Genomic DNA, 24,945 nt, shown 5'->3' with positions numbered 1-24,945 from the left:
CATTTTATGCTGTCTTTCTTTTTTTTCCCTAACTGCACAACTACGTAATTCAGGAATTTTCAGATTCCTTATTCACCACATCCACCCCCTGAATACTCTATTTTAACATAACTAACTCTACATTAAGATTTAAAAATTTGGCCGGGGTGGGGGGAGTATAATACTAATGCCCACACGTTACCCGTAATGATTAATACTTAAAATAATAATTAATATCCTAGTAAAGTAGGCAAACTAGCCAAACATATGAGCATTCAGCCTTGAACAAACCAAAGAGCAAACAGCAAATAGGTTTTAGATAAAACTCTTGTAGTTTTGAGCTTTAGATCCATTCAAGAGTAAGAAATATTCCATAGGAATGAGACTGAAATGACCAACATGAAAAATAGTTTCAAAGGTTAAAGATATTATTACCCAATTTAAAAACTGCTCTGATTTGTGATATCTTTGTTCTGCATGATTCCATGAATCCAAGTTTATGTATCTTTTGAAAACTGAAAGCGTACTGGTCATTATCTCCCATAAATCAAACATAAAACAGTTTCTACTATTCATTATTATTGAAAAATTGTATTCTCCAAAGCAGCAGACATAAGTTCAACAGGAAAACCATTGTTTTGAGCAGAAAGAAACAAAATGCATTTTCTTTTTATAGTCAACAGAAGGTCTATTATTAGTCTCTATTCAGGCCTAGCCTACTTCAAAGAGTTTTCTGTAAAGTAAATACCTAACAGACCAAAAAAGTATAACAGAAATCCAAATTTCTTTAATTATATTCTAAGAATCTCAGCTTAGGCACAACATTGAGATCTCTCATTTTTAAATGTAGAATTATCACAAAGCAACCTGACTTTAATGAATACATATCCTCAGTATATTATCCTCCAAGATGCTATGCTATGGCCAAAAATAAAAATACCTCCCTTTCTCCCTTCACTACAAACTCCATAATTTTAACTGAAAGAAAAGAATAGGGCCCTTAAAAAAATGCTGAGAGGATCATATTTTACTAATAAAACCACTAAAGTTAGGATCCTTCTTCCAACTTAGGCAGCAAAATCATCAGTCACTTGCTGGAGACAAGAACAGACTTGCTAGTGATAATGGCTGAATTTCACAGCTTACCATGTTTTATTAGTGATTACACTTGTGCAAAGGAAAGCAGTCAAATTCAAAATGGGATGCACCACAGAAAACTATGATGCAAAAACGGAATTCAAGTTCATGTGGCAGGATTTTCCCTATTCAGTGGTTTCAAATCCTCAGTGGAATTCCGGTCATTTACTACAGGTTGGTCTTTTATTAATTATAGCTAAATACTGATACTCAAATTGAGTGATGGATAATGAGTGTTCATTACACTATCTTCTCTAATCTTTGGATAAGTTTGAAACTTTTCATAATAAAAATTAAAAAAAAAAAACCCACTAAACCAAAATGATAAAATCACTCAGTCTCAGTGTTTTGGGATTTAAAGTTGCAGGAAAACAGCCTTAGAATAACCCATACATTTGAGCTACTCCATTTTAAAAGTGCTTTAATCAAACAAAGATTATCTTTTTCAATCAATGTCCTGCTACCAAGGCAGACACATAGTTTGGATTTTTTAACATGCCACCTTTATCTGGACTAAATCACATCCTCTAGGCTCAACAGTACTGTACTGTGGTTTACAGAACAGCAATATGTGGACTGTCCACACTCTAGCAACCCTTCCTTTAAGGTTTGAAGAGATCTACATAGCAGAAAACCAAAACTGGAGCCACAGAAAATACAATTCTGTCCAATTTTTAATGATTTCAAAAAATTCAAAGGAAAGCATTATTTTTCCAAAGAAGTGGCAGGGGGCTGTGCATCAGATGACTTGAGTTCTTTCTTATTCAGTGTCTGATCCTATAAAATAGTCTGACCTTCACCAAGTTGTATGACATAGTCTAAAGGAGTAGGTTTGTACAAAGACCCAAATTCAAGTCTTATCCATGCCACTTAACTGGCTGAATGGCTTCATATAATTATCTGTGACAACTATCTCAGTTTTCTTAACTGAAAAATGAAGTTTGGAACTCCTACCTCACAGTTCCTTACTATGACCAAACACGATTGTAAGCTAAGTATTTTAAAACAGTAAAGTGGTGAAGATTTACCACAGATCTCCCTCTGCCATCCATCCTCCAGAAACTCCCTACACTGATAGCCCCATGCCCCTCCCCGCAGTGAGGCACTGATACCAAAGGGAACATCACATCTCTCAGAAAGATGATGGAGAACCACTGCTATCGAGCAGTATCAAATACTGGGGAAGGTGGGGAATGCTTCCTCATCTGCAAAGGGAGAAAACCGGAAAATGAATTCAAAAATCTCTTTCTATGCTAATTTATGATTATATAATTAGTTGCAAATTTTTATCTTAAAAAATTTCCAAGTTATATACACACACACATATGGTTTACTTTTACTGTCAGGTGAATACTTTTTAAAACAAAAGGTTAACATTCTTTCAGATAAATATCAAGTAACAAAACTTAGTGACTAATTGGGCATTGAAGTAACAGACAACAGTGCACATGCCATGCCAGAGTTCCTATTCTATTGCAGACACAATACTTGCCTTCAAAATACACACAGGCAAATTTGAAAGGCCATGGAAACAACTATCTGTCAGGTATCTGACTGATTTGGGATTGTTTAACTCCAGTAAGTACAAGAAGAACCCTGAAACATAATGGCTAAAAAAAAGTAATGGGTATATTAGTTAATCAACAATCAGTGTGAAAACAGGATTAGAAACACTTACTAAAACTTCGATAGCTTAAAAACTGTACATACTACCAACAGTATCTATATTTAAATATAAACTTATTTATAAAGAGACACAGGACAACCAATTTACAGGGATCTCCTTCCTCTAACATTTAAGTATGAGAAATTTTTCCGTTACACCTAAAAGATGAACAATTGCTTACTGAGTAGCATCTGGTCTAACTGTGAATCATTCATACATATTTTTTATAAGGCAAACTGACTTTTAATTAAAAACAGTCTCTGGCCTTTTTTTTCCTTATCATAAGAGATGATAGTCACTTCCATTCTCAAAGGCCACGGTCAGTCCTGTCATCTATTTTACTCTCTTCACATTTAAATACTTCCCCTCTCTGCTCCTGGTGACTGTCAGCTCTTACCTTCTGCCTCAGAGGGACTAAGTAGCTTCATGCACAGAGCCACGTCTGCAACATTTTCTCCTACCTAGCTACCCAAAGCAGCTGGCATTCAGCTAATCTGCTTGAAAACTGGCTTACTGAGAGTCTGTGTGTTTTAACTTATATTTATTCACTGTTTTTACAGGAAGAAAGTCCCCAATAGGAATCAAACCTCAAGGGAAAAGAATCTGAAAGAAAAATAGTAACAACCAACTTTGAATGGGATCTAAAAGTTTACTTTATTAAGATTGTTCTTTTGTCTTTATGATTCAACATGCTTGGGAGAAGAGGAAATTAAAGAAACACATTATTTCCCTTCTTTATTCATTGTTCTACAAGCTTTCTTTAGAGTTCCTAAAGGGATAAAAACACAATTCTAGGAGGTTTTTATCCATATTTGAAATATATCTGAAGAATACATATTCTTAAAATTCCCTGTATTTACAAGTTATATTCTGTTTTTGAAAATAAAAATCTTCTATTATTCTTCAACCACCAATGCCTGAAACCTTGTACTTGGAAAAAAATTTTCACTTCAATGTCAAGTTACTTTCTTTCTTAACTGCTTTTGCCAGCAGAGGGAGCAAAAAAAAAAAAAAAAAAAAAAAAAAAAAAAAAAAAAAAACCCAGTCTATATTGAACTCCACTTGCCACCAAAGTACATCTATCCAACACTTTATAAATGTTGTAAAGGCCTTTTGTGTATGCTGTCAATAAAGACAAAACAAACAAACAAACAAACAAAAAACTATGGCTTAGAATTCAGGAATTCTAGAAATTAAAAAGCAACATATAAGAGTGTATTCTCATCTGAGTCACCTATATCAGGTTTGCAAGTATCTAAACTGTGCGATTGTATTAAAACAAGAAAAACGACTGTCACATCTGATTGTTATAGAATAAGGGCCCTAAAGGAAGGCAAGAAGTTATACTTTATGAATGCTAGGACAAGTTTACACCAAAACAAAATAAAGGATCTGAACAGTGAAATGCAACAAAAAGAGGTTCTAATTAAAGTTGTCACTTTCTCAGCTCATTATAACGACAAATAAAGCAGCTTACAAAAAAATGTAAAATATTTCAAAGGCTTGCTCCTGCCCCCTTTTTATTTCACTTTTCAGTTAAAATTAAAGTATTAAAGGACACACTCAGAGACCACAAAAAAAAAGGTAAGTAGCTATACCAGCAATCAAAATTTTGCAGTAGATGAAAAATCTTCACTGCTGTGAGAACACACTCACCTAAGAGGACATTTTATGGGCAGAATCAATTATTCCATTTCCCTAACTCCCTAAAATATTAGCATGCAATTCCAAAAAAGCTGTGAGCTGTTACTAAAACTATTCTGTAATAAATTTTAATAAGAAAAATTGCACATTATATCATTTACAGCCACAGCTCGTCAGCAGTACATATACACCTCAGTTTCCTCACATATAAAGTAAGACCAGCACTGCTTGCCTCAGACTGCGGAGGAAGGCACTCTGAGGGCCAGTACGGAGTTGGCCACAGGCCATGCGGGAGCTTGAAAAACTTCAGTTTCCGCCCCAAGGTATACAGCTCCGACACAGAAGTTAACCTGACTATTCAGAAGCAGTTTTAGCTGAACCTCATCAAAATGAGTTTTTTTTATCTTGTCCAATTTGAAATTTACATAAACTAGTAAGAATATCGTTAGGTTAAAAAAAAAAAATACCAAACATCAATCTCAGGTTGCAGAAATCCTATTCAATGGCCTTTCAAACCTCCTTCCTCGAGATTCGCTATCCTCCCCTCTTCAGGTATGTATCTTCGTGTTCCCATGCCCGGACCCATCTCAAACCTTCTTCACACTGAGCTACACTGAGAAAAGCTTGCCCAGAGGCACACAGCAATTCAGTGACCCGGACAAAACTCAAACCTGGGTGATTCCAGAGCCTGTGTTTTTAACTATTATGCAATGTCGATCTGAGTTTAAATACATACTCTCAGGGCTTTCTCAGGGCATCAAAATCTTAAATTCAGACAGAAAGGGGGTTAAAGTTCAAGTAGCAGCAGTGGATGACAGATAGAGAGGAGCCATTAACATGACATCACATAGTCCTGTGGCCATTTCTTGGATTGTGAAACACCAAACAAAAAAACCTGGCAAGTCAAAATTAGCATGATTTTTTCCCCCTAGTATAATGTATTAGCCCCCTTTCATTTTAAAAACATTTTCTGGCACTTTTTTCAAAACTCACTGAAAGAGGACTCAGTAATTTTTTACCTACCTCTTCCATTTCAAAGGAATCCTTCTGCTGTGCCATTATATTTCGTATGGAAGGGATCGTCAACGGTGCACAGGGCTCTTTTTCAGGTGTGGACACGTGGACATTTTTTAGCTCCCTGCTCTCTTCCAGCTCACTGTGGCTGGACATGTTGAAATCGCTACCTGTATCGGTTTCTAGGACACCAGATTCCTCACCCAGTTTATTCTTATGACTTCGAGATTCTTTACTTTGTCCACTTTCAGTTTCTTGGTTAAAATCACTGTTTGCTTCATCAGAAAGTCTATTAATGCCAGCATTCTCCATCACCATCACTGAACTACCTGATACTTCTTCTCTAACTGTAGCCAACATAGAAGATGAATCTTTCTTCTTCATAATTTTTTGAGACTTCTGATCATTTTTATTGCCACTTTCTTCCATCACTGAAACATTCAGAATCTTTCCTTTTTCGACTGTTGGGGAAGGAGTATTACCTTCTCCTTTCTCTGTTTTATCAATACATAAATTTAGTTTTGATAGTGTTTTCATTAAGCGATTTGCAGTGTTACTTCGGGTTAAAGGTGGAGGCGAGTCGGTTTCCTTGTTAGAGGTCACTGAGGACATGCTTCCAATTCTCTGCAGGGGAGTCCCAGAGACTTGGGAATATAAAGAAGAAAATGCATTGGCCACAGTAGTAAGCACTTCAATTTGACGAAAACGGCCTATAAAAAGAAAAAAGCATTAATTATTTGTATATTTAAGTTTACATACATATATACACACACATAAACATGTATTAATTAAACTATTACTATTGTTCAGAATTCCAATAATGAACAACTTAGATAACAAAGATTATAAAACCAAAATTTTTTCCTTACCCAACACTTAAAACTTTTCTACATGTACTGTGGAGAGGGAGAAAGATTTTTCACTGTAAGTGCTAGAATTTACATTTAAAAAAATTAGAAAGAAGCACAAAACAGATGACAATATTGAATAAAATAGCAAAGACTAGCTATTGATCTATAGTTGTGATTGATTCTGTTTTTAGGTCCTGAACTCTTCCAAATGTTCTCCTAATTAAGTATGTATTTTATACCTAATGGGAGGGAGGTTGGATTTATAGAACTCTTAAAACTAATCCAAGGATCACTTAGGGGTCTTATTTTGGGGATTTCTGGTCAACAGAGAAAAATAAAAATAAGACACAATATGAAAAATCATCAAATTAGCCATGCCATTGTAGATTTACAGAAAAGCAGCTGAAATTGATTTCAACTAATAGTAACAAGACCGCTTCTCTACTTCTTTCCTTCTGGAACAAAAACAATCTAGAGATAAGTATAAGGATCTCTAAGTAAGTTACATTCTACAAAGTAACACTTAAGTAAGTCAAGAATTGGGTGGGGCAGGTTGGGGGGAAGAACAGGTAAAATTAACTTCTATAAATAGAATAATAAAAATTTTAGAAAAACATAAAACAGCTATTGTGTTAACCTCAATAATTAATTTTCCAGTGCTATTCCTAGAAGTTAACAAGACTTTCACAATAAGACCATCTTGCTGTGGGTGCCATAATTTTAAAAATAACATGCTAACATTTAAAAACCTTACTTGTTAAAGCATAATTTGGATTTTCTACTTCCATCCGTTGCATTTGAGCACTCAAAAATACTTTAATATCTATTCCTCTGGCAAATGATGATGAATTAAAAAATCTGGAAGGAATTTTAGAAGCAATATCTGGCTCATCTCGTCCAAATCCAAGATTATAAAGAATTTCTTCAGGATCTTCCTCATAAAGTTCCAACAATTCTGAAACACTAAAAAAAAAAAAAAAAGAAAAAGAAAAAAGAAACATCAAGATATAAAGTAAGTTTATAGTCCACATCACATTATAAATGAATTCATATTCCTGCTTTCCTGTGATAAAATCTTTTTCTACAGCTTTGGTTCTTTAAATTATTATTTATCTCAGCATCTTTTACCTTGTATACAAAATATGATAAATAACCCTTAAAAAGGGCCCACTGTCTGAAACTTAGTACTGGGAAAAAGAGCTTAACCCTAAGAATATAGTCAGTAAGAGACTCTCTAAGGGATTCCTCACCTCAATTTTTTTGTCATTTGAAGAGATTTCCAGTAAAGCAGTTAAACAATTAGAGGACAGATGAGGGAGAATAAGGAGTAAACAGATTAAAGAAAAAATGAGAAGGGAAAACACACTAGGACGTTGGTACAACTTTGGTACCAAGGAACATTCTGCAGAACCTGAGCTTTGCTGCTCTCTTTGGCTGTCCTAGAAGAGGCAATACAGGTAAAACTAATCTCAGAAAGGTGAGGGGAGGAGCTTACTTTCAACTTTTCTCTAATCACTTGCACTCAGGAAGTAGGAGGAGTGAAGTAAGGAGAGCATGGGTTACACAAAGGTAACCTAGTAACTTCTTGCTGTAACTCTATTGGGAAGTGAACATTTATTAACCCTGATCTCTCATACCAGTGATAATCCAAGCTGAGACTCACTGGAGAAAATAGGAATGTTAGACACAGAACTTGAGCAGAAGAAAATTTCAATTTGTTTCAAAGAAAATCCTCAAATTCCAAAACAATAATTTGGATAACAGTTTAAACTGGTTCCACAGGCACAGGTACTTGCTTATTTTAAAATATATTTCAAAGATCTTTGGTTTTATATGATAAATCTATGCTTAAATATCAAGCTTTAAATTAGAAAGGTTAATTCCGACTTTTATGTCAGAGTAACTCAAGACCCTAGAACGGAGAATTTTGGAAGGAGAAATTACTTCACTATGGAGTTCCTCTTTCAAGTTGTTGACAGGGCTCAAAATACTCATTAATGGATACCACAGGCATTATTAACGTATCTGTTAAATTTTATTTAATCTTAATTAAAAAAGAAACAACTTCTGTCAGATACGCTCACCTATTAAACACTGTAGATTCCTTCTGACTTTATACTACCCAAGTTGAACCCAAGACTGAAAAAGGGTAAGAGTAGGTCATTTATAACACAACGTAATTACAGCATAACTTCAGAATAAGTTACCTCGAGACTGTCCCACTACTCTTCCCAGATCCAGTCGAATTCATACTTCTCCCCTTCTGATGAAACTGTAGTCTTCTCTCTTTGGCCAAGATATTATTGCTATAAACAAAATTAGATTATGTAAAACCTTATTTTCATATCTGTTCTTCATTTTTAGAAAGGAAAAAAAACACATCTACGTACCAGTTTTCAATTTGAGTATCAGTTTCATGGAGGTGGTTGGCTAAAGGTAAAAAGAATAAATGTGAAGCACAATTGTTAGTTAGGACAGTAACTACTATGATACAATCATCAAGAAAGCAAGTTAGCCACATTATTATAGCTAAATGCCTAACATGCCAAACTCTCGTCTTGGCTCATTAAATCTGCATCATTAAAGGTAATATACAGATAGATAAGAACAGAATCAGTAGCTTGTAGAGGCTGTTTTTGTTTGTTAGCAATGTAAACTTACTTCCACTGAATGTTTAAAATAAAACGACATTAAACAACCAATTAAATGTTTAACAGTTTGGAGTAAGCTGTAAGAAGATATGTAGTATATGTGGCTCTAATTACTAAATTTAAAAGCTACTGATAAAGAATACCTGATAAGCAAAAGCATGATTTAACATTAAGTGTGGCAATAGAATATATCTATTCCTTATGTGGTTTTTTAAGGCTGATAATTTACTCCAGTTACAAACAATTTTTCATTTACATACTTTGAAAATTTCTACTCATTTCAACAAAAGTTTTCTTTTAAAAACTGCCTTTCAAGTTTATCCAAGACTTATAAGTTCTAAACAGATAAATGTTAAGTTTAGAGTGACTTAACTTCACTGCATTGAAATTTTATAGACAACATAAAGAATGAAATTAATTAATAATTAACAACGTATCTATTTCAGCACACCAGACTTTTCTTCTTTTTTCATTTCTTATCTGCAGAGTCATGGCAATTTCTTACATTTCTTTGTATATCTACCAGAAAGGTGTTTAACATACCACACTCAATAAATATTTACTGAATGAATGAAAACAATCTTAAAACAATTCTCAGTAAAACAATATAATAGCTCCACTTTTCTCTGGGACTCCCTTTTAGGGTCTGGTTTCCAATAAACTCATCCAATATGGATGAACAGGCACAGTACAGAGAATTTTTAGGGCCGTGAAAATATACTGTATGATATTGTAATGATGGATATGTGCCATTATACATGTCTAAACCCACAGAATGTCCAAGACCAAAAGTGAACCCTAGGGTAAACTACAGACTTTGGGTAATTATGATGCCTCACTCTAGGTTCATCAGTTGTAACAAATGTACTACTCTGTTGGGGGATTTTGATAATGGAGGAGGCTATGAATGTAAGGGACAGAGAATATATGAGAAATCTCTATACATCCTCCTCAATTTTTCTGTGAATCTAAAACTGCTCTAAAATAAAATGAAGTCTTTAAAAAAAATTTCATATTGTGAAACTAAGGCAGATATCAAAAGTGCTATTTACAGTAACATTGAAATGCATTTAACATTTAACATTAAGAGGTTAACAGCATGTTCAACTACACTGATTGAGAAGCAATAAGTTTAAACTCTATGGAGTTTATTCCTTGAAAGCATATTAACAGAAATATAAGAACTAATATAGTCACCTATTCTAGAGTTTTCATTGTTAGAAGGTTTTAAGTAAGTAATCTATCATACAGATTGATTTCAAACAGCAAAAGATCAAGGATATTAATGCCAATGGATAAATTCACTGTTCACCAACCTACAATTCAAAAAGATTTAATAAAATCCTTAATTCTTTTTTATTGAAAAGCATGTATTAATAACCAAGCTATATAGCTACCAATAATCTTAAAATGACAGGGATATGATTTTAAAAAGTCTTAATTTTACATTGTGGAAAGCATTATTATGAATCCACAGGAGAAAGTTATATAATCCGTGACCAAATTTAAACACAGCACAATACATTTTAAAATCCTAATACAGTCTGGAATAGACATCAGCATAATGATTTCCAAGTAAATTCTAGTAACTATTTTGTCTTTATCCTTCAATCTTCTAAAAATCTGGAAAAAGAGGAAGCAGGAAAGACAGGAGGCACTTAAACGCAAAGAGAAAGACAAGCTGCAGCTGTTATGTCTGACATAAGACTACCTCACACCAAAATAAGCTTCAGTTTAGTATTCTCACGTATAAATATTTAAGCTTCCTTCCTTTTGCGGGACAATTCTTCCCTTGGTTCTATCACCATTGTTTGCCCCCAGATAGTTTCTTCAAGCATTTAAGTCCAAGGTAGGCATACAGACATTTCACAATGGTTTTCTAGAGCCCTTCCTACAGGCATCCTAGGAGCTCTGGCTGGATTATTAACATAAAAAAGGTTCTGTAAAATGTGCCTGAGCCACTTTCAAGCCCTTTTAAATTTAGCTCTGAGGGTCATAAGCCTTCAGCACTCATTTTTTCTTTTTTAATTTTAAAACTATATGAAAATACAATTCTTCCAAACAAACATACCTTCAGCTCCCAGTGACAAATCATCCTCAAAACTTCCTCCATTTCTCACTAGAACGCCTGAAAGAAACATCGGAAGATTCATCCCAGTATTCTGTTCTTCCTGACCCCCATATAAAGTCATTGTTTTAGTTAAAACAAATTGACCAAGCAAAATATAAGATACAGTAAAGTGTTTCAGACTTGAATGCACTCATAAATTATTCTGATTATACAATTTCAAGAAGAAAATACAACCTTTTCTTTATCATAAAGGAAAACACAATTTGCAGCCAGGTAAGCTTTCAGAAGCCCCAACCTATACGCTATTTCTTATACTTATTATGCCTTTGAGGATGTTCAATTAGGTAACATATCTTACCCAAGAGTTTCATGGAAAAGCAGATCCCAGAGCAATCATTCCTTTTACTCCCTTATATTCAGTCAGGAGCTCAAGTTTGACTTCCTGATATAATAAATGTTTCTTATATGCCTTGCCACTACCTGCAAATTCTTGTTGTACTTTGAACTTTAGAATTCTGCCTCGCACAGGTGGTAAAATGTCAGGTGTGGCAATTTCAGTTAATGTAAGCAAAGAAATGCTACACTAAAGCTGATCTAATTCACTCAATATATAGTTTCCTCATGTTTACATATCATATTTCTGTACTTAATTAGTCTTTATAATATCTAACTGGACAATAAAAAATTAGTTTCACATTGTGGAAAGGTTTGGTAATTTGTTTAAACTCACCACTGTTTTATGGTTTATGACAAGGTTTCTGCCTTTTGGTTTCTATCTTTGAACAGCATATTTTATAAACATGAACATCATTTTTATAATTCATATACATACACACATACACATACTTTCACTCAAAGGACAAATAAAGTAGGACTCTCATAAAGAATAGATTTAGAAAGGCAACTTTCTCTTACCCTTGAGTGTACCACTGCTTTGTTCATCCAGTGAGGCTCCCAAAGGGGTACTGAAACCACATAAACATATAAATCTTAGTCTTGAAAAGCTGTCTGGAGAGCTGTCACTGCACAGCCTGACACTTTAAAGGGTTATAGCTAAGCAAGCTTCTAATCACAGTTTAACTCTCCTCCCAAACACACATGGAATGCAAGTGGATTACATAAGTAATATCCTACTAAGCAAACACCTATCATCAAGTCAGCTCATCGGGAATGATTTAATCACACGTCTCATCTGCCAGCAATTAAGAGTGAGGATGGCAATTACAAACAACATGAACTGGCATTTTCTTTACAAAAACAGAAAAAGAAAAGAGAATGACAGCAGGCATTAAGAAAATGTCTGCTCCCCTCAACCCTTTCCCTAGAAACAGGAAACAGGATTAAAAGAAAATAAATCTTTCTCTCAATAAAATTAAGAAGTCAGAGTCTAGTTAAAAATAAAACTCAAAAGTTTTCTTAAATCTCATTTAGCATTTTAGAGCACTACTTAGTGCTTCCCTTACCCCAACTGTTATCTTTTCTGATACAAATGGAGAAGTTTGGGATTCATTTTATGCTTTTTAAACTAAAAAAAAAATACACATATTCTTTCATTTAACTTTGAAAAAAAAATTAGTAAAAAGCTGGCTTGAGAGTCTACCTTAAGAACTAGCCATCACTAAAAATTCCTTCACATTCTCGTGGTTAAGCACAGATAACTCAGAAGTCTTTTTAATGCAAAATGGTTTTCATTTCTTTCTCAAAACTACATTAAAGGAAGAAACAGTCTATTTTATTATAAAAGTTTCATTCTGTGATATCAGCCTTTTATCAGTAACAATTTATACCTGTTATAAATTCACGTCAGACATGGGATCAATCGTAAAAATATCAGTTCCAAAGAATATTACTGAAATGCTAATTAAATGTTAAAAGTTTCTGCAAACAAATACACAAGGAATGTCAGTTCTTTAAAATTAGTGTTTGTGAAATGTAAAAGAATCATAAGGAACAACTATAAAGATAAAACCTCTGAGCTAAGGTTTTGCAATATTTTAATAAAACTATATACTTCATGCCTTCAAAAAAGTCATTCCTCTCCCTGATGGCTACTTTCACAGGACAAAACACTGCATTACTCCTGCAGATGTCTCTACTGGTCTCAGCACCAACAGAAAATGGCCAATAAGCAGAATATAACTGACATTCCCCTTCGAATCAAGTCTCTCACTCTTAAAATTGGTCTTACAAATCTTATCAAAAACTCTATCCCTTCTTAAATGCTACTTATTCAGGCAATTTGTTTCCACTTAGCCAAAAAATCATTATCAAAATAAAGACTCCCTTTAAGGAAAGACAATATGGCATCTTTATTCAGGATATGGAAAGCAATAAGGAAACAAAGAATATTTGAGAACTTAACAGGGGGAAGAATGCTGTCTTCAGATCGTTTGTACATAATATACAAAATAGATGCCTGACTCTGGAAGGATTCTAAGGAAAAAAAATACAGTTGCATATATCATAGAAGTCAAATCTGTGATAATAAAGCCAACAGTAAAAGACTGTTCTAGCTTTCCCAAGCACAAATGAATGTCCCTTTTGTATAGAATAGGTGCAATAGTAGGGAACAAGAAAAAAACTTATAAAGAAAACCCATGAGGGAAGAGGCAACAGACTATAGAATCTGCTACATAAACCAAGATTAGCAACAAAACTTCTGGAATTTTCAGAGAGTCCTGGTGAGTGTTAACATTTCCCTATTGCATTTATCTTACAAGATGCACTTAACTGCCTACTTGATATAATCTCTTATATAATCTTAATTCCTGTACATCATAAAATAAACATAAGTGATTCTTCTCTTGCTCTTAAACATTTTTTTGTGCATCATTAGAGAGAAGGTCCATATATTTTATCAAATCTCAGAAGCATCTATGACACCCTCAATAAAGGTTAAGGAGTTCTGTAATCAAGGGTTCATTCATCAAGGCTCCAGGCAATTCACCAAAATAGGATATGAACAGAGTAGTGGCCAATATCTTATATCTTTAGGGAAGAAAAACAAAGTGGCATATAGGAGAATCACTTCTCCCTCCCCCAAAAGAGACTTCCCAAACTATTGTACTAGAACGAAGGATTTTAAAAAGCCCAAACTGAGATGGCAAAAATAAGTATAGAAGCAAACAGCTTAACAAAAGTTAAAAAGCCAACATTCTTCATAGGAGATTTTACAAGTAGCAAATTAAGTTGGAAAAAGATAATTTAAATGTGAAACAAACACATTTTACTGTAGGAAGATTTACTTGCAACATGGTTCATCTCCTCTGTACTTTATCATTTTTGTACCAGTTGCAAAGCGTGTAATTAAACAGATTTATGCAACCTGAAAGTCTTCAAAGCTGTATTTCCCTTCTGTGAATTCCAGTACCATCTGACAAACGCATGTCCAAGAAGTAAACTAGAAGAACAAAGTTAGCTGGTTTCAATAGCTCTCCCAACAGAATTAAGGCATGAACATAAAGCCCAGTAAGCGTCGTTAAATCAAACTCATCCAAAATACATTTGAAAGGGAAATGATTCGATGCCAGATGTACAGACGTCAAAACAAAAGCAAAAAAGAACACTCTGAAAGAGAAAATACTTTCGCATAAAAACAGGGCAAGCATAGTAACATGGTTTGATTATCTGTTTTAGGTTTCTGATCTCTGATGTTAACATCATGTACCAGAGCTGAAGTCCTAACAACTGTGAAGTCTACACGGTCGCCAAATAATCAGCGGCCACAGCACTTCCATTTCTAATCGCTTAAAGGAGGAAGCTATCTGCCGGCTCACTTTCCGGTTTATAGCTAACAAACGCCCATGGGACCCATAGGGACGGCGGCCCGAGCTACTCCGCTCGGGGGTCCCATCTGCGTGGCTCTCCCTCCGGACGCGAGCGGCGCAAGGGAGGACTCACCGGCAGTCCTTGAGCCATATCGCGATCTTCTCGTTAGGTACGTTTCCTGCGGGACAGAGGAAGGGGACAGCTCATTACCTAACCCTGGGAGACTCTGATGGAGGGGTCACCCTCGACATTCCCAGGTAGAAAACTCCACGCAGGGCAAAATGCAGCCTAAGCTACACGTCCTAGTGACCATCTGAAGGGAAAAGAGGGCACCGATGTGTCTGTGTCGACGCTGGAGACGCCTCGCCAAGCGCGCGCCTTTAAAGCTCGGAAGTGTCCCCTCTCCCCTCGGCCTATGGAGCCCCGGAGGATCTTCCAGACCTCACAGCAGGCGCCCAAGGCGCACGAGACTTTCCCCTGCCCGCCAGCCCGAACTTCCCCCAGCTCCCCTCCCGCCGCTGCGCCGCGGGCGTACCGACCTCTTCCCGCGGCCGCCCGCAGCTTCGCTCCGGGAAGGTCCTCCTCGTCGTCCTCGTCCTCGTCCTCGTCCTGCGTCGTCGCTTCTGTGGACAGGTCCTCCGTCTCCGATGCCTGCCAGGAGCCGCGGCACTTGGCCCAGGCCTTCCTCTTGCGACTCGCCACTTGCCACTCCAGTTCCTCCTCCGCCTCCGCCGACGCCACCAGGGGCTGGTCCATGGCCGCACCGGGGGCTCCGCAGCCCCAGCCGGAGCCTGCGAGAGACACGGCGGCGGCAACGGGGACCCCCGCCCCTGCTGTCAGCGCCCGGCCGGGCTGGGGGCCCCGGGGAGCGGGAGCGGGCGCGGGAGGAGGAGGAGGAGGAGGAGGAGGAGGAGGAGGGGACGGGAGGGAGGGAGGGAGGGAAGGAAGGGGAGGGAGGGGGCGGAGGGCCAGCGCTTCACATGAAGCCGGCCGGGCGCGGCGCGGGAACGCGAGTGGCCGGAGAGAGCGCGGCTGGGAGCTGGGCGCCGGCCGGCCCCCTCTCCTCGCTCCCCGCCCCACGGCCCCCGCCTCCCGCCTCCCGCCTCCCGCCTCCCGCCTCCCGCCTCCCACCTCCCACCTCCGCCTGACGCGCCAGGGCCCTGGCCGGCCGCCGCGCGTCAGCGCGCCCCTCCCTCGGCGGCGTCCCACGCCCCCTTCCGGCCTGGGGCGCGCGGGGCGGGGCGGGGCCAGGCGGGGCGCGCTCGGGGCGGGGAGACCCTCCCCCCGCCGCGGCCCGAGCGGTGGGCGACGTTTGTTTGCTTGTTTGTTGGTAAGCTTTGCTTCCTCAGAAGTTCTCCTCACCCCCAAACAGAAGAAATGTGGAAGGGCCAAGTTTCACTAAGCGCCCTTCTTCACCGCGTCAAAACAAGTGTCTGCTCGGACTCGCTGAAAATTATTCTTCTAGAAGTCCACAGAATTGTCTCCAGGCAATTGTGGAGAAAGTTGGGAGAAAGAGGAGAGTAATTGGTATTTCTTGTCAGAACGTCAAAAATGGAAAAGACTAAGCTGCGTGGAGTGCTACTTTCATGCCTAAGAAAGTTATTTATCGTGGTTGTGTTATGTATGAAAATGAACTGAGAAAGAATATTTAATACGGAAATTACACATTGAAATTGGACGGAGAGAGGTGAGGGAAAATAGAGTAAGAAAAAAGTATTTTGCTGGGATTTTGGTGGTACAAGCTGCAAATCATGTCAAGGTTCAGAACTATTTTAACAATTAGTTTGAGCCATTCCCCTTTTGTTATTTTGTAAATCTTATTAACAGAAATACTATAAAATCCTATTCAACATCAGACACAAACTTCTAATGGTTCACCAGTATCCACAAGACCATATCTAAAATCCAGACTAACTTTCCAGAACCATTATAGTATCATTCTGGCCTGTGAAATACAAGGGCGTGTTAGAACAGTGATACTGGTATCTCACTGGCTTAAAGTTTCACTATTAATCTTTTCTTTGGATCTTAAAGACTTTTCAGCCTTCAAGAGATCTGTAGCAAAATGCAACTAACAGTTAATGGCCCTTCAAAATGGGCCAGAGTCTTGCTGCCCATAGGAAAGGTAAGCAGGAGAGAGAGTGAGGGAGGTATCTGGAGAGAAGGCAGTGAAAGGGGCTGGTTAGAAGCCACAGAAAACAAAGTATACCCTCTTCACAGTTTCATTCAGAGCCCTCATGGACCTCACCCTACCCAATTTCATCATTTCCGCCACAACCAAGTTGTTGTTGACTCTCTATCCTTGCCTTTCAGTTCATTCCTGTTCTTTCTGTCCCATACCTTCATCATCCTCAGGTCCAGCTGAGCCAGAACTTTCCCTGGACTACCATCTTTCCACCACTCCTGGTCACATCTTTCCAACCATTCCCTGGTATACAACTGAGTGTCTGTTTCATTGATTTGGGGACTGAACTGTGCAGTAAATAATACGACTGGCTACTGAGGGTGTGTTTGACTTCCTAGCCAGACTGTAAATGGAGAGATTAAAGAACATTATTCTATATTCTTCTTGCACCCCTTACGCTTTTAATAAGTGGTCCAGTGCTGATCCTACAAAGAACATGGAGTTCAACTGAGGTAAAATTTCTTTGCTTTACATTATTTGGAATGGACAGTCATGAATAAAATACTTGCTTTATGTCATTTCTCTTTGGCCTATTATGTTTTGTTTAGTTTTGTTGTTTAAATATTCTTAGACAAAAAATAATTTTTGAGACTAATGAACCATATTTTATATTTAAAAACCACACCACCAAGTCAACTAATAAAGGGAGAAAAAAATACCAGCAGGTAACATTAGAATAGAGTACAGCAGTTGTTGAATCTCCAATAGCACAATTGAATGTTTTCTTCTACGTGATGATTTTTAATGCAAAACGTTGATGATAAGAGGTCATAGAGCAGAAAATCCTTGAAACGGCAAATTATTTTGAAAAGTAAAGGATTTAATTGTATTCTCAACTTTGAGATTTTTAAAAAATGCCCAGGTGTTTCATTTACTCAATCATGAATGTCGTATCACACGTGAGGACAGTCTAGCTTTTTTGCTACTTCAAAGATTTCTTTTTCCAAACAAGTACTGTGTTGTAGATCAACTGCCAACCCACACTGCAGAACTTCTATGTAAAGAATAATGTCTGAGTCACTAATGCCTACTAGATGGAGGAAGAAAGAAATTTATATTAGATGTGGATAATCCGATCCGGCAAGTTGTAGTGGAAACAGTAGGATCTTTGGTGTCAGACTGAAGTTTGAAATTGTCTCTTTCTAGTTGTATAGCCTAGGGTAAGGCAGCTAATATCTCTGGTTTTCACGTTCCTCATAAGTGAAGTAGCAATCATGATAATTACCCTTTCCAAGGTGATGTGATGATCAAATGAAATAAAGTAGGCGCTTAATATAGCTATTGGAATTATATTGCAGAAGGCAAAAATCAATTAATTTCATATGGGGGATTATTCTTATGCTAGTAAATGACATCTGTCTTCATGCTTATGTAGCTGAATTTTTAAAATGGGATAAATTCAAGCAATTTTCAATGGAAAAGTATAAATTAAAAGTGAAACATGCTCAGTTTAATTACTTTTTTTTTTTTTTTTTGGCTTTTCTAGGCCTTAATACATGCCTCAAAATTACAGAACAAGATTTACTACTGGGTAAGCAAAGACATTTTGTTCCTAGTTATGGTATTGTTCAGTATTTATGGAATTAATTTTTTTTGTACATCAAATCTTAATGATTCAGAATCTGATCAGAGAGTGGGGTAGTGTTGAAGTTTACCAAATTGAAATATTAAATGCTACTCTGTTTATTTATCTGCAATTCTACTTACCTGACGCTTCCCAGATCCTTTTCTCTTAACAGTAGAATTGCCTGGAGAAAATAATGCTACATAAAATTTGTTTGGGAAATTCTCCATATTATATTCTCGCCTCCCTGAGCCCCAGCTCAATCACAGTGAATGTTAAAGACTTGAGAGGTTCTCAAGAGTTATTTTTTTAAAAAATAAAACTGTTTAACTTTGTTTAGCCCAGCGTTTCTAAAATTTATTTCAACATGTTATCTTTTGGGCCCCCTCAATATAACTATTAACATTTCCAGGGATCCTAGCAGAATGATTTGCAATAGGATAAAAAAGAATGAAAGGAAAATGTTACTGAACAGCTGAATTCTTCAGAAACTTTCAAAGGTTTATTTACAAATCATATAATTGAACTATGAGAAAAGTGGTCAGTCTGACTTAGATTAGTTTTATGATATAGTCCTATAAGTCATTATTAACCATTAAAATATTTCTGGTTATGGTGTATATTTTAAAGTAATAAAATTGCATGTTTAAGGTCTATAATTTAAACCTATTGCTTATTCTTTGGGTTTTTCCACGTTACCAAAAACTCCTATTATGCTAGGTCATTGTCCTCATAAGTAAGCATTAGTGCAGCATAACAATCTGATGTTTTGATTTTCCTTGTTTTCCCAAGTACAGACCAGAAGAAGCAGGTGTTACTACCACTGAAACTTTGCCTTGTAAGTTATTTACATAATCTGGATAAGTTTATACACTTTGTGATTTTGTGCATGTTAAAAACTTGTCGTTTATCACTCATTTCACCATTCCCAGATCACGATTTCTTCAGTTTGCCACTTAATGCTAAATTTACCCTCTTCATGGTAAAACCTTGTAGGCTGCTTATTTTCTTTCCAGTAGCTCAATTCTCTGGTGTTTCTGAGCAACAGGTAAGAATGGCCCATCTATTCTTTATCAACAACAGAGTGAAGCAGGATTATATAACAGAATAAGCTTTATTTAGTCTGTTTCATGAATTCATGAAACAACTCAAAGCAGGTTGTGAAATCCTCGTAACTGGACATAGTAACACATGGGAAAGCCAAAATGTTTTTCATTCATCTGTGAAGCTTTAATGCTCTAGTTTAAATCAGAGCACTTCTTTTCCTTTTCAGTCCTGCCCTAAAATAATTGCTTTTAAATATCTCTGACATTTTGAATCATAAAAGCTTTAGAAAAGGTGTACCTATCAATATCAAATGCTCAATCTATGCCACTTGATAGTAAACATTTTTCTGCAGTACATAACAAGAGGATATCATTTTTTAAATTTACATTTCCTAGTTTTAACACTATTCTAGTATATGATCAATTTATTGTTACACATTTTCTTCCTAGTTTAAGATTAATTTCTAGCTCTTAGGTTACGTATATGATTCTTCCTATTTGAAGGTATTTAGGACTTTAAAAAAATGATTTCACTCTGCATATATTTGAAATTATATATTTACATGTAAATCTCCGCTTCCACATTTTATGAGGATGAGAAAAAGAGGTTGGTGACTAGAAGAACCAAGTATCTGTGTAATACTGATGTATCTTTAAAAATTTTAGATGTTACCGACCTCATAAATGGTTCTTTAACACACACACACTCCGCCTCCCCCCACACACAAAACTTTTTTTTAAAAAATAATTCTGATATGTTCCTGAATCTGAATAAATGTAAACTGCTCTGGCCTCTCCCACCTTGTTTCCCCTCTCTAATCTCCCCTCTGCAGCCCCTTCATGCCCATCTCAGAACAAACACAATCTGCATTCAGAACAGGACCATTTACAAGTTGAATGGAGTTATTTTGGGTGAGTCATTGAAAACACAGTACAAAACCTTTCCTCACTCACCAGAAATGCATTTTTAAAATAAAGCCAAAGTGAACAAGGCTTGGCAAGTTTGACGGTGGACAAAATGGGGAGAGAGCAGGGTTTCTGCCAGGCTCAGATGGGATTCTGCTAAACCATTTCTGGCTATTCTTTACATTAAACTCTACCAACTTTCCTTACCATCACTAACCAAAATTCAAGCTTGATCAGGTAGTACATCAAAACAAAGCCCACTCTACTTCAGCCAGAGCTGTGATGGTGAGCAAAGCCAGTAGATCCCTTATAGCTTAGTGACAGTTTTAAATCCCCTCCCCTGGTCTCCCTTAATTCAGAAGCTATAAGATGTACCCACGTAATAATCTTCTGATTAAATCATTTTGACAAATAAATAATGATTATAGGCAATTCTTAGAAAGTTGTGTATAAATTCAGAATGCAGTCCTTTAAAACTGCTTTTAAAATAAGTGTAGTTCTAGGAGAATTAATCAAACACTAAAATATTAAAGAAAATAGAGCTATTGAGACAGAAAATAATAAGCTAGTTCCTAAGAACTGTAAAAATTGAATATGTCTATACAGCAAATGGCCTGATGAGTTTGGGGTTTTTAACATGCAGATATTCAAGACTTATGAATCCATGTAGATTCTTAATTATCTATCTATAAAACATATTACTCACCCTTTATCCTGCAGAGAGCTTTCCAGCAGAAATATAAGTGATTGTTTTCCCCCAACTTGTTACAAATCAGTAGAGCCTCACATCTCATGAATGAGGACAAACCTAGAATCAACAAGGAGACATTCTTAAACATATAATGGTAATTCAGAACTCCTTCTCTATCAAATTTGATAGTCCCTGAAAGTCAACTTTGACAAAGGTTGACCCAGCACATTACTGTGAGCTAATTAATACACCCTGTAGGGGGCCCTACTCTTAGAAGTGTTCCCTGTTCACAAAGAGTCTATCCCCAAACTGTGGGGACAAGGCAGGCTCTAGTAGAATGTAATTATGCAAGTATTCTCCTTGAACTCCCTGCAGATTATCAGTTTCCACAGTCAGGGTGACAACTGTTGGTTAAGTGGAATGAAAACTCTGTGCTTGAAAGTTAATCTGGCTGTGGAAGCATTAAGGGTCATAATAAACAAACACATATTTCCTGCTGTAGTTAAGCACACAGCAAAGAACTCTGATTTCCCACATTTGGGGGAATTTTTTTCCTTTTGTTGTTAAGCAATTGTTTTAAAACTATAAAATAAGTACTTACACAGCCTTCAAAGCTTATCCTTCTTATCAAAGAATAATTTTATCATATTTAGTTGTATTGAAATACAATCTACATGTGATCAGAAATTAAAGAGTCTAAGTATCTATTGATGGGAACCCCAAACTAAGAACTTCTCCACAATCTTGTTTCAAAACAAACAGAAAAGTGAAACAAACCTCCATTAAAATTTCTCTGGGGCAAGAAATTTATTACTGCTGTTATGTAGCATATTTGGCCTGGATTACATTAGTACTAATCAAAGCTTAAAGTTGTGTTTGTTAATAGACTGTTATTAATAAAAGAACCACAGGGTAAAGGTCAGCACACAGGTTGTTTTGCTTAATTTTTTAAAAATCCCCTGAGCCTATGTCTTTCCAATTTGTTTAAAACAAGTCAGCCCAAGTTGGCACCTTAAAACCTTTAAAGACTGTAATTACACTAGTGCTGATATTCAACTTGGAAAAATGCTATTTAGAAGAGAAATTGTTTCAGTGGACCCAAGGAAATAACAGTACTGGAAGCGGATACTTTTGATTGAGCACTTGCTTTGTGCCAGACACTGTATTTAGGCCTGGATTTACAACGTCTCACTTAATACAACAACTCTGTAAGGGCTTATATTAGTCTCACTTTACAGATAGGGAAGCTTCAGAGAGGTTAATACTTGCTCCAGGCCACACACTAGTAAAGGACAGAGTGGAACCAGGACTTTTCCTCTTCAGAGCCCCTGCTCTTACCCAAGATGTGTGACTGTCTTGTAGTACGCTAGGTCCATTATTAGAGAAACATTAGCAATCACTCTCATCAGATTGAGGGGATTCTCCACTTACAGCTGATGGGCCAAGGGTCAGTATGACTCATAAGTGGAAGGAATCCTAGGGAGGCAGTTACCTACCACAACTCCCTCATTTTACAAGGGAGGAAAACTGAGCTCAGAAACTTTAAGAAGCCCTCAAAAGGTCAGTTAGTGACAGAATTAATTAGGGACAAGAATCCATATCTCAACAGTCCTACAAATATTGATAAAGGCAAAGGTAGAAAATTGCTTTATCTTATCAGTCTTCTGAAAAACTCAAAGAATGTTTAAGAAAAAAAAAAAAAGATTTTAGTATCCAGGCTTCTTACTAGCATGTAAATCAGAGAAGTAAAAGTTGATCCTTCTGGCCCCAAATCTGTAGCTCCACCAAGCCCAATTTCTAGAGAGGACTCAAGATTGGAGACAGTGAGAATCTCTGTGAGCAAGTATGTTATTCAGCTTTTGTTTGAGTCCTTCTATGATAACATTCTGTATTAGATACAGAAGCCCAATACTATAACATCTCTGACCCCAGCCGCATTCTTATATTCAGAGGACTTTCCCAAAGGAAACAACATTCATGATAAAAAAGAGGGAGTTTTTGCTTCTCAGCCTAAAATCTGCTCTTCCAAGCAAGCTTCAGCTGTGCAATATAGAATCTGACATTTTAAGATTTGACCTAAGAACTATTTAAAACTCTATCTTGAAGAGGAACAATATTCAAAAAGTTTTTCTAAAAGATAACAATTCAGCCACTACTATGACTGTATAACATACATGATATGTGAGCATTTTAATGCATTATATTTACCCATGACTTAAAGCAGACCAGCAAAGAGCTGGGTGTCTTGATAGTATCAAGTGATTTCCAAAAAGATGGTTTTTACAAAATTGTTCAGTGACTTGTGCCATGGCATCTGCCTATATTAATTCTCAGTATGAACAATGACGTGAAGTGAGCTGTACCGTCTCTAATAAGGAGTCTTCCCAGAAGTTGTTAAGTATATCACCCTGTATTCTCTTTAGGAAGACCTCAGGAGAAATATCTTTCTACAATATTTGTTCCAAGAAGAGTTACAATTACCAGGACTTTTTTTTTTTTTAATCTCTTGGGCACTGGGAGTTAGATAACTGACAGTTTCTGTTTTTACATTGGCAACTAGAAAACTGGGAGCCAAATGTGTGGCTCACCCGTGGTGGATGAGTAGGTCATCATGGTATGCAACTTAAACCTTATTCAGAGCTCGATTCTCTCCCCACCCTTGGTTTTTTTTTTTTCTCATTTTTTTTCCTTTTTCTCAAAATAATATTTTATAATTTTTAATATTTTTATTCTGCAACATGACAAGGAATGGCTAAAATATGTGAGGATATTATGCAAAATTATATGTTTATTATACAAATATGTACATTCATAGAGGACTGTTAGGAGGGAAATAAACAAAGATGTTGTGTTAAATGACAATATTACGGCTAAATTTTTTCTTTTATTTTCCAAACTCTTTGAAATTGTATTTACAATTTAAGGAGAAAAACTTAGTTGACCTTTGAAAAGTTTAGGTATTCTAGAGGTAGAAGTGTGGGAAGTGTGTGTCTGACCCCATGCAGTGTACTTCAGTCTGATTATGTAAGGCAAGTGGGGAACTGTCACAAACAGGTTGTAATGGTAGATGAGAGCCAAATTGTAAGGATCTTGATGTGCTCTTTTAAGGGAGTGCATTATTGCCAGTGGGAAGTTGGAAGCAGCTTTCAGTTTTTAACTAAAGTGCTTTATTGAAAGATAACTATAACTAACTATATAGTTGAAAGAATAGGGCATGAGAAGTCCTCAGGCACGGGAACCAGTTAGGAGACTTATTAGTTTGAGGGGGTAGGAAGAGAGAGGTTTATAAAGACTCAAGTTAGACAGTTGGAGATAGGGACTACAATCAGATTTGACAAATCAGAAGTGGGTGGGAAGGAGAAAACAAAATGATCCCCAAGGTTTGCTTTCTCCTTTAGGTACATGGATATGTATTGGTGTCATTCAAGATGATAGAGGATTTAGAAGGATTAGGCATGTGGCATTAATTCATTTGAGAGTAAGGAGAACAAGAGAAGAAGGGAAATTAATTCATTATTGGACATATTGATATGAGGTGCTTATAAGACATAAAAGAAATGTAGCCTAAGCAATCAGAAAATACAGTAGAGAGGTCGCACTCTAGATGAAAGTTTGACTTAAATTGTGTGTGTGTGTGTGTGTGTGTGTGTGTGTGTGTGTGTGATCATTAATACCAGACAGCCATTTTTTTCTGTATGATCCTGTTCATCTCTCTTCCTGTTCCAAACCTATTGAGGCAGTCATCATCAGTGACTTTTAAAACGCAAAATCT

The 24,945-nt window shown here is 36.7% G+C and overlaps 2 protein-coding genes across 13 annotated transcripts in view; one reads left to right on the top strand and one right to left on the bottom strand.

Moving 5' to 3' along the window:
• The window catches only part of ITPRID2 (ITPR interacting domain containing 2), a 79,858-nt gene that overhangs the window by 20,218 nt on the left and 34,695 nt on the right, over positions 1–24,945 (bottom strand). For 3 of the 5 annotated variants that reach the window (XM_032479857.1, XM_032479858.1, XM_032479859.1), the window contains exons 2-10: positions 21,189–21,290; positions 15,321–15,572; positions 14,914–14,959; positions 11,929–11,978; positions 11,014–11,070; positions 8,682–8,721; positions 8,499–8,597; positions 7,046–7,254; positions 5,450–6,150 (exon numbers count right to left, since the gene is read on the bottom strand). In XM_032479857.1, coding sequence (XP_032335748.1) covers positions 5,450–6,150; positions 7,046–7,254; positions 8,499–8,597; positions 8,682–8,721; positions 11,014–11,070; positions 11,929–11,978; positions 14,914–14,959; positions 15,321–15,572; positions 21,189–21,276 — 1,542 coding nt within the window. In that variant the 5' untranslated portion in view covers positions 21,277–21,290. Of the gene's footprint in view, positions 1–5,449; positions 6,151–7,045; positions 7,255–8,498; positions 8,598–8,681; positions 8,722–11,013; positions 11,071–11,928; positions 11,979–14,913; positions 14,960–15,320; positions 15,883–16,143; positions 16,278–21,188; positions 21,291–24,945 lie in introns of those variants that run through there. The other 2 variants (XM_032479861.1, XM_032479860.1) reach the window with 2 other exon arrangements.
• The window catches only part of NEUROD1 (neuronal differentiation 1), a 174,455-nt gene continuing 166,750 nt past the window's right edge, over positions 17,241–24,945 (top strand). For 6 of the 8 annotated variants that reach the window (XM_032479870.1, XM_032479869.1, XM_032479868.1 and 3 more), the window contains exons 1-3: positions 17,284–17,418; positions 18,453–18,497; positions 19,323–19,368. The gene's annotated coding sequence lies outside the window, so the exon portion shown is untranslated. Of the gene's footprint in view, positions 17,419–18,452; positions 18,498–19,322; positions 19,369–24,945 lie in introns of all 8 variants that reach the window. The other 2 variants (XM_032479867.1, XM_032479864.1) reach the window with 2 other exon arrangements.

Source organism: Camelus ferus, chromosome 5 (assembly GCF_009834535.1).
Source record: "Camelus ferus isolate YT-003-E chromosome 5, BCGSAC_Cfer_1.0, whole genome shotgun sequence".
Classification (NCBI taxonomy): Eukaryota; Metazoa; Chordata; class Mammalia; order Artiodactyla; family Camelidae; genus Camelus; species Camelus ferus.
The sequence above is the reverse complement of the archived record's forward strand: the minus strand, read 5'-3'. Positions and strand labels throughout refer to the sequence as shown.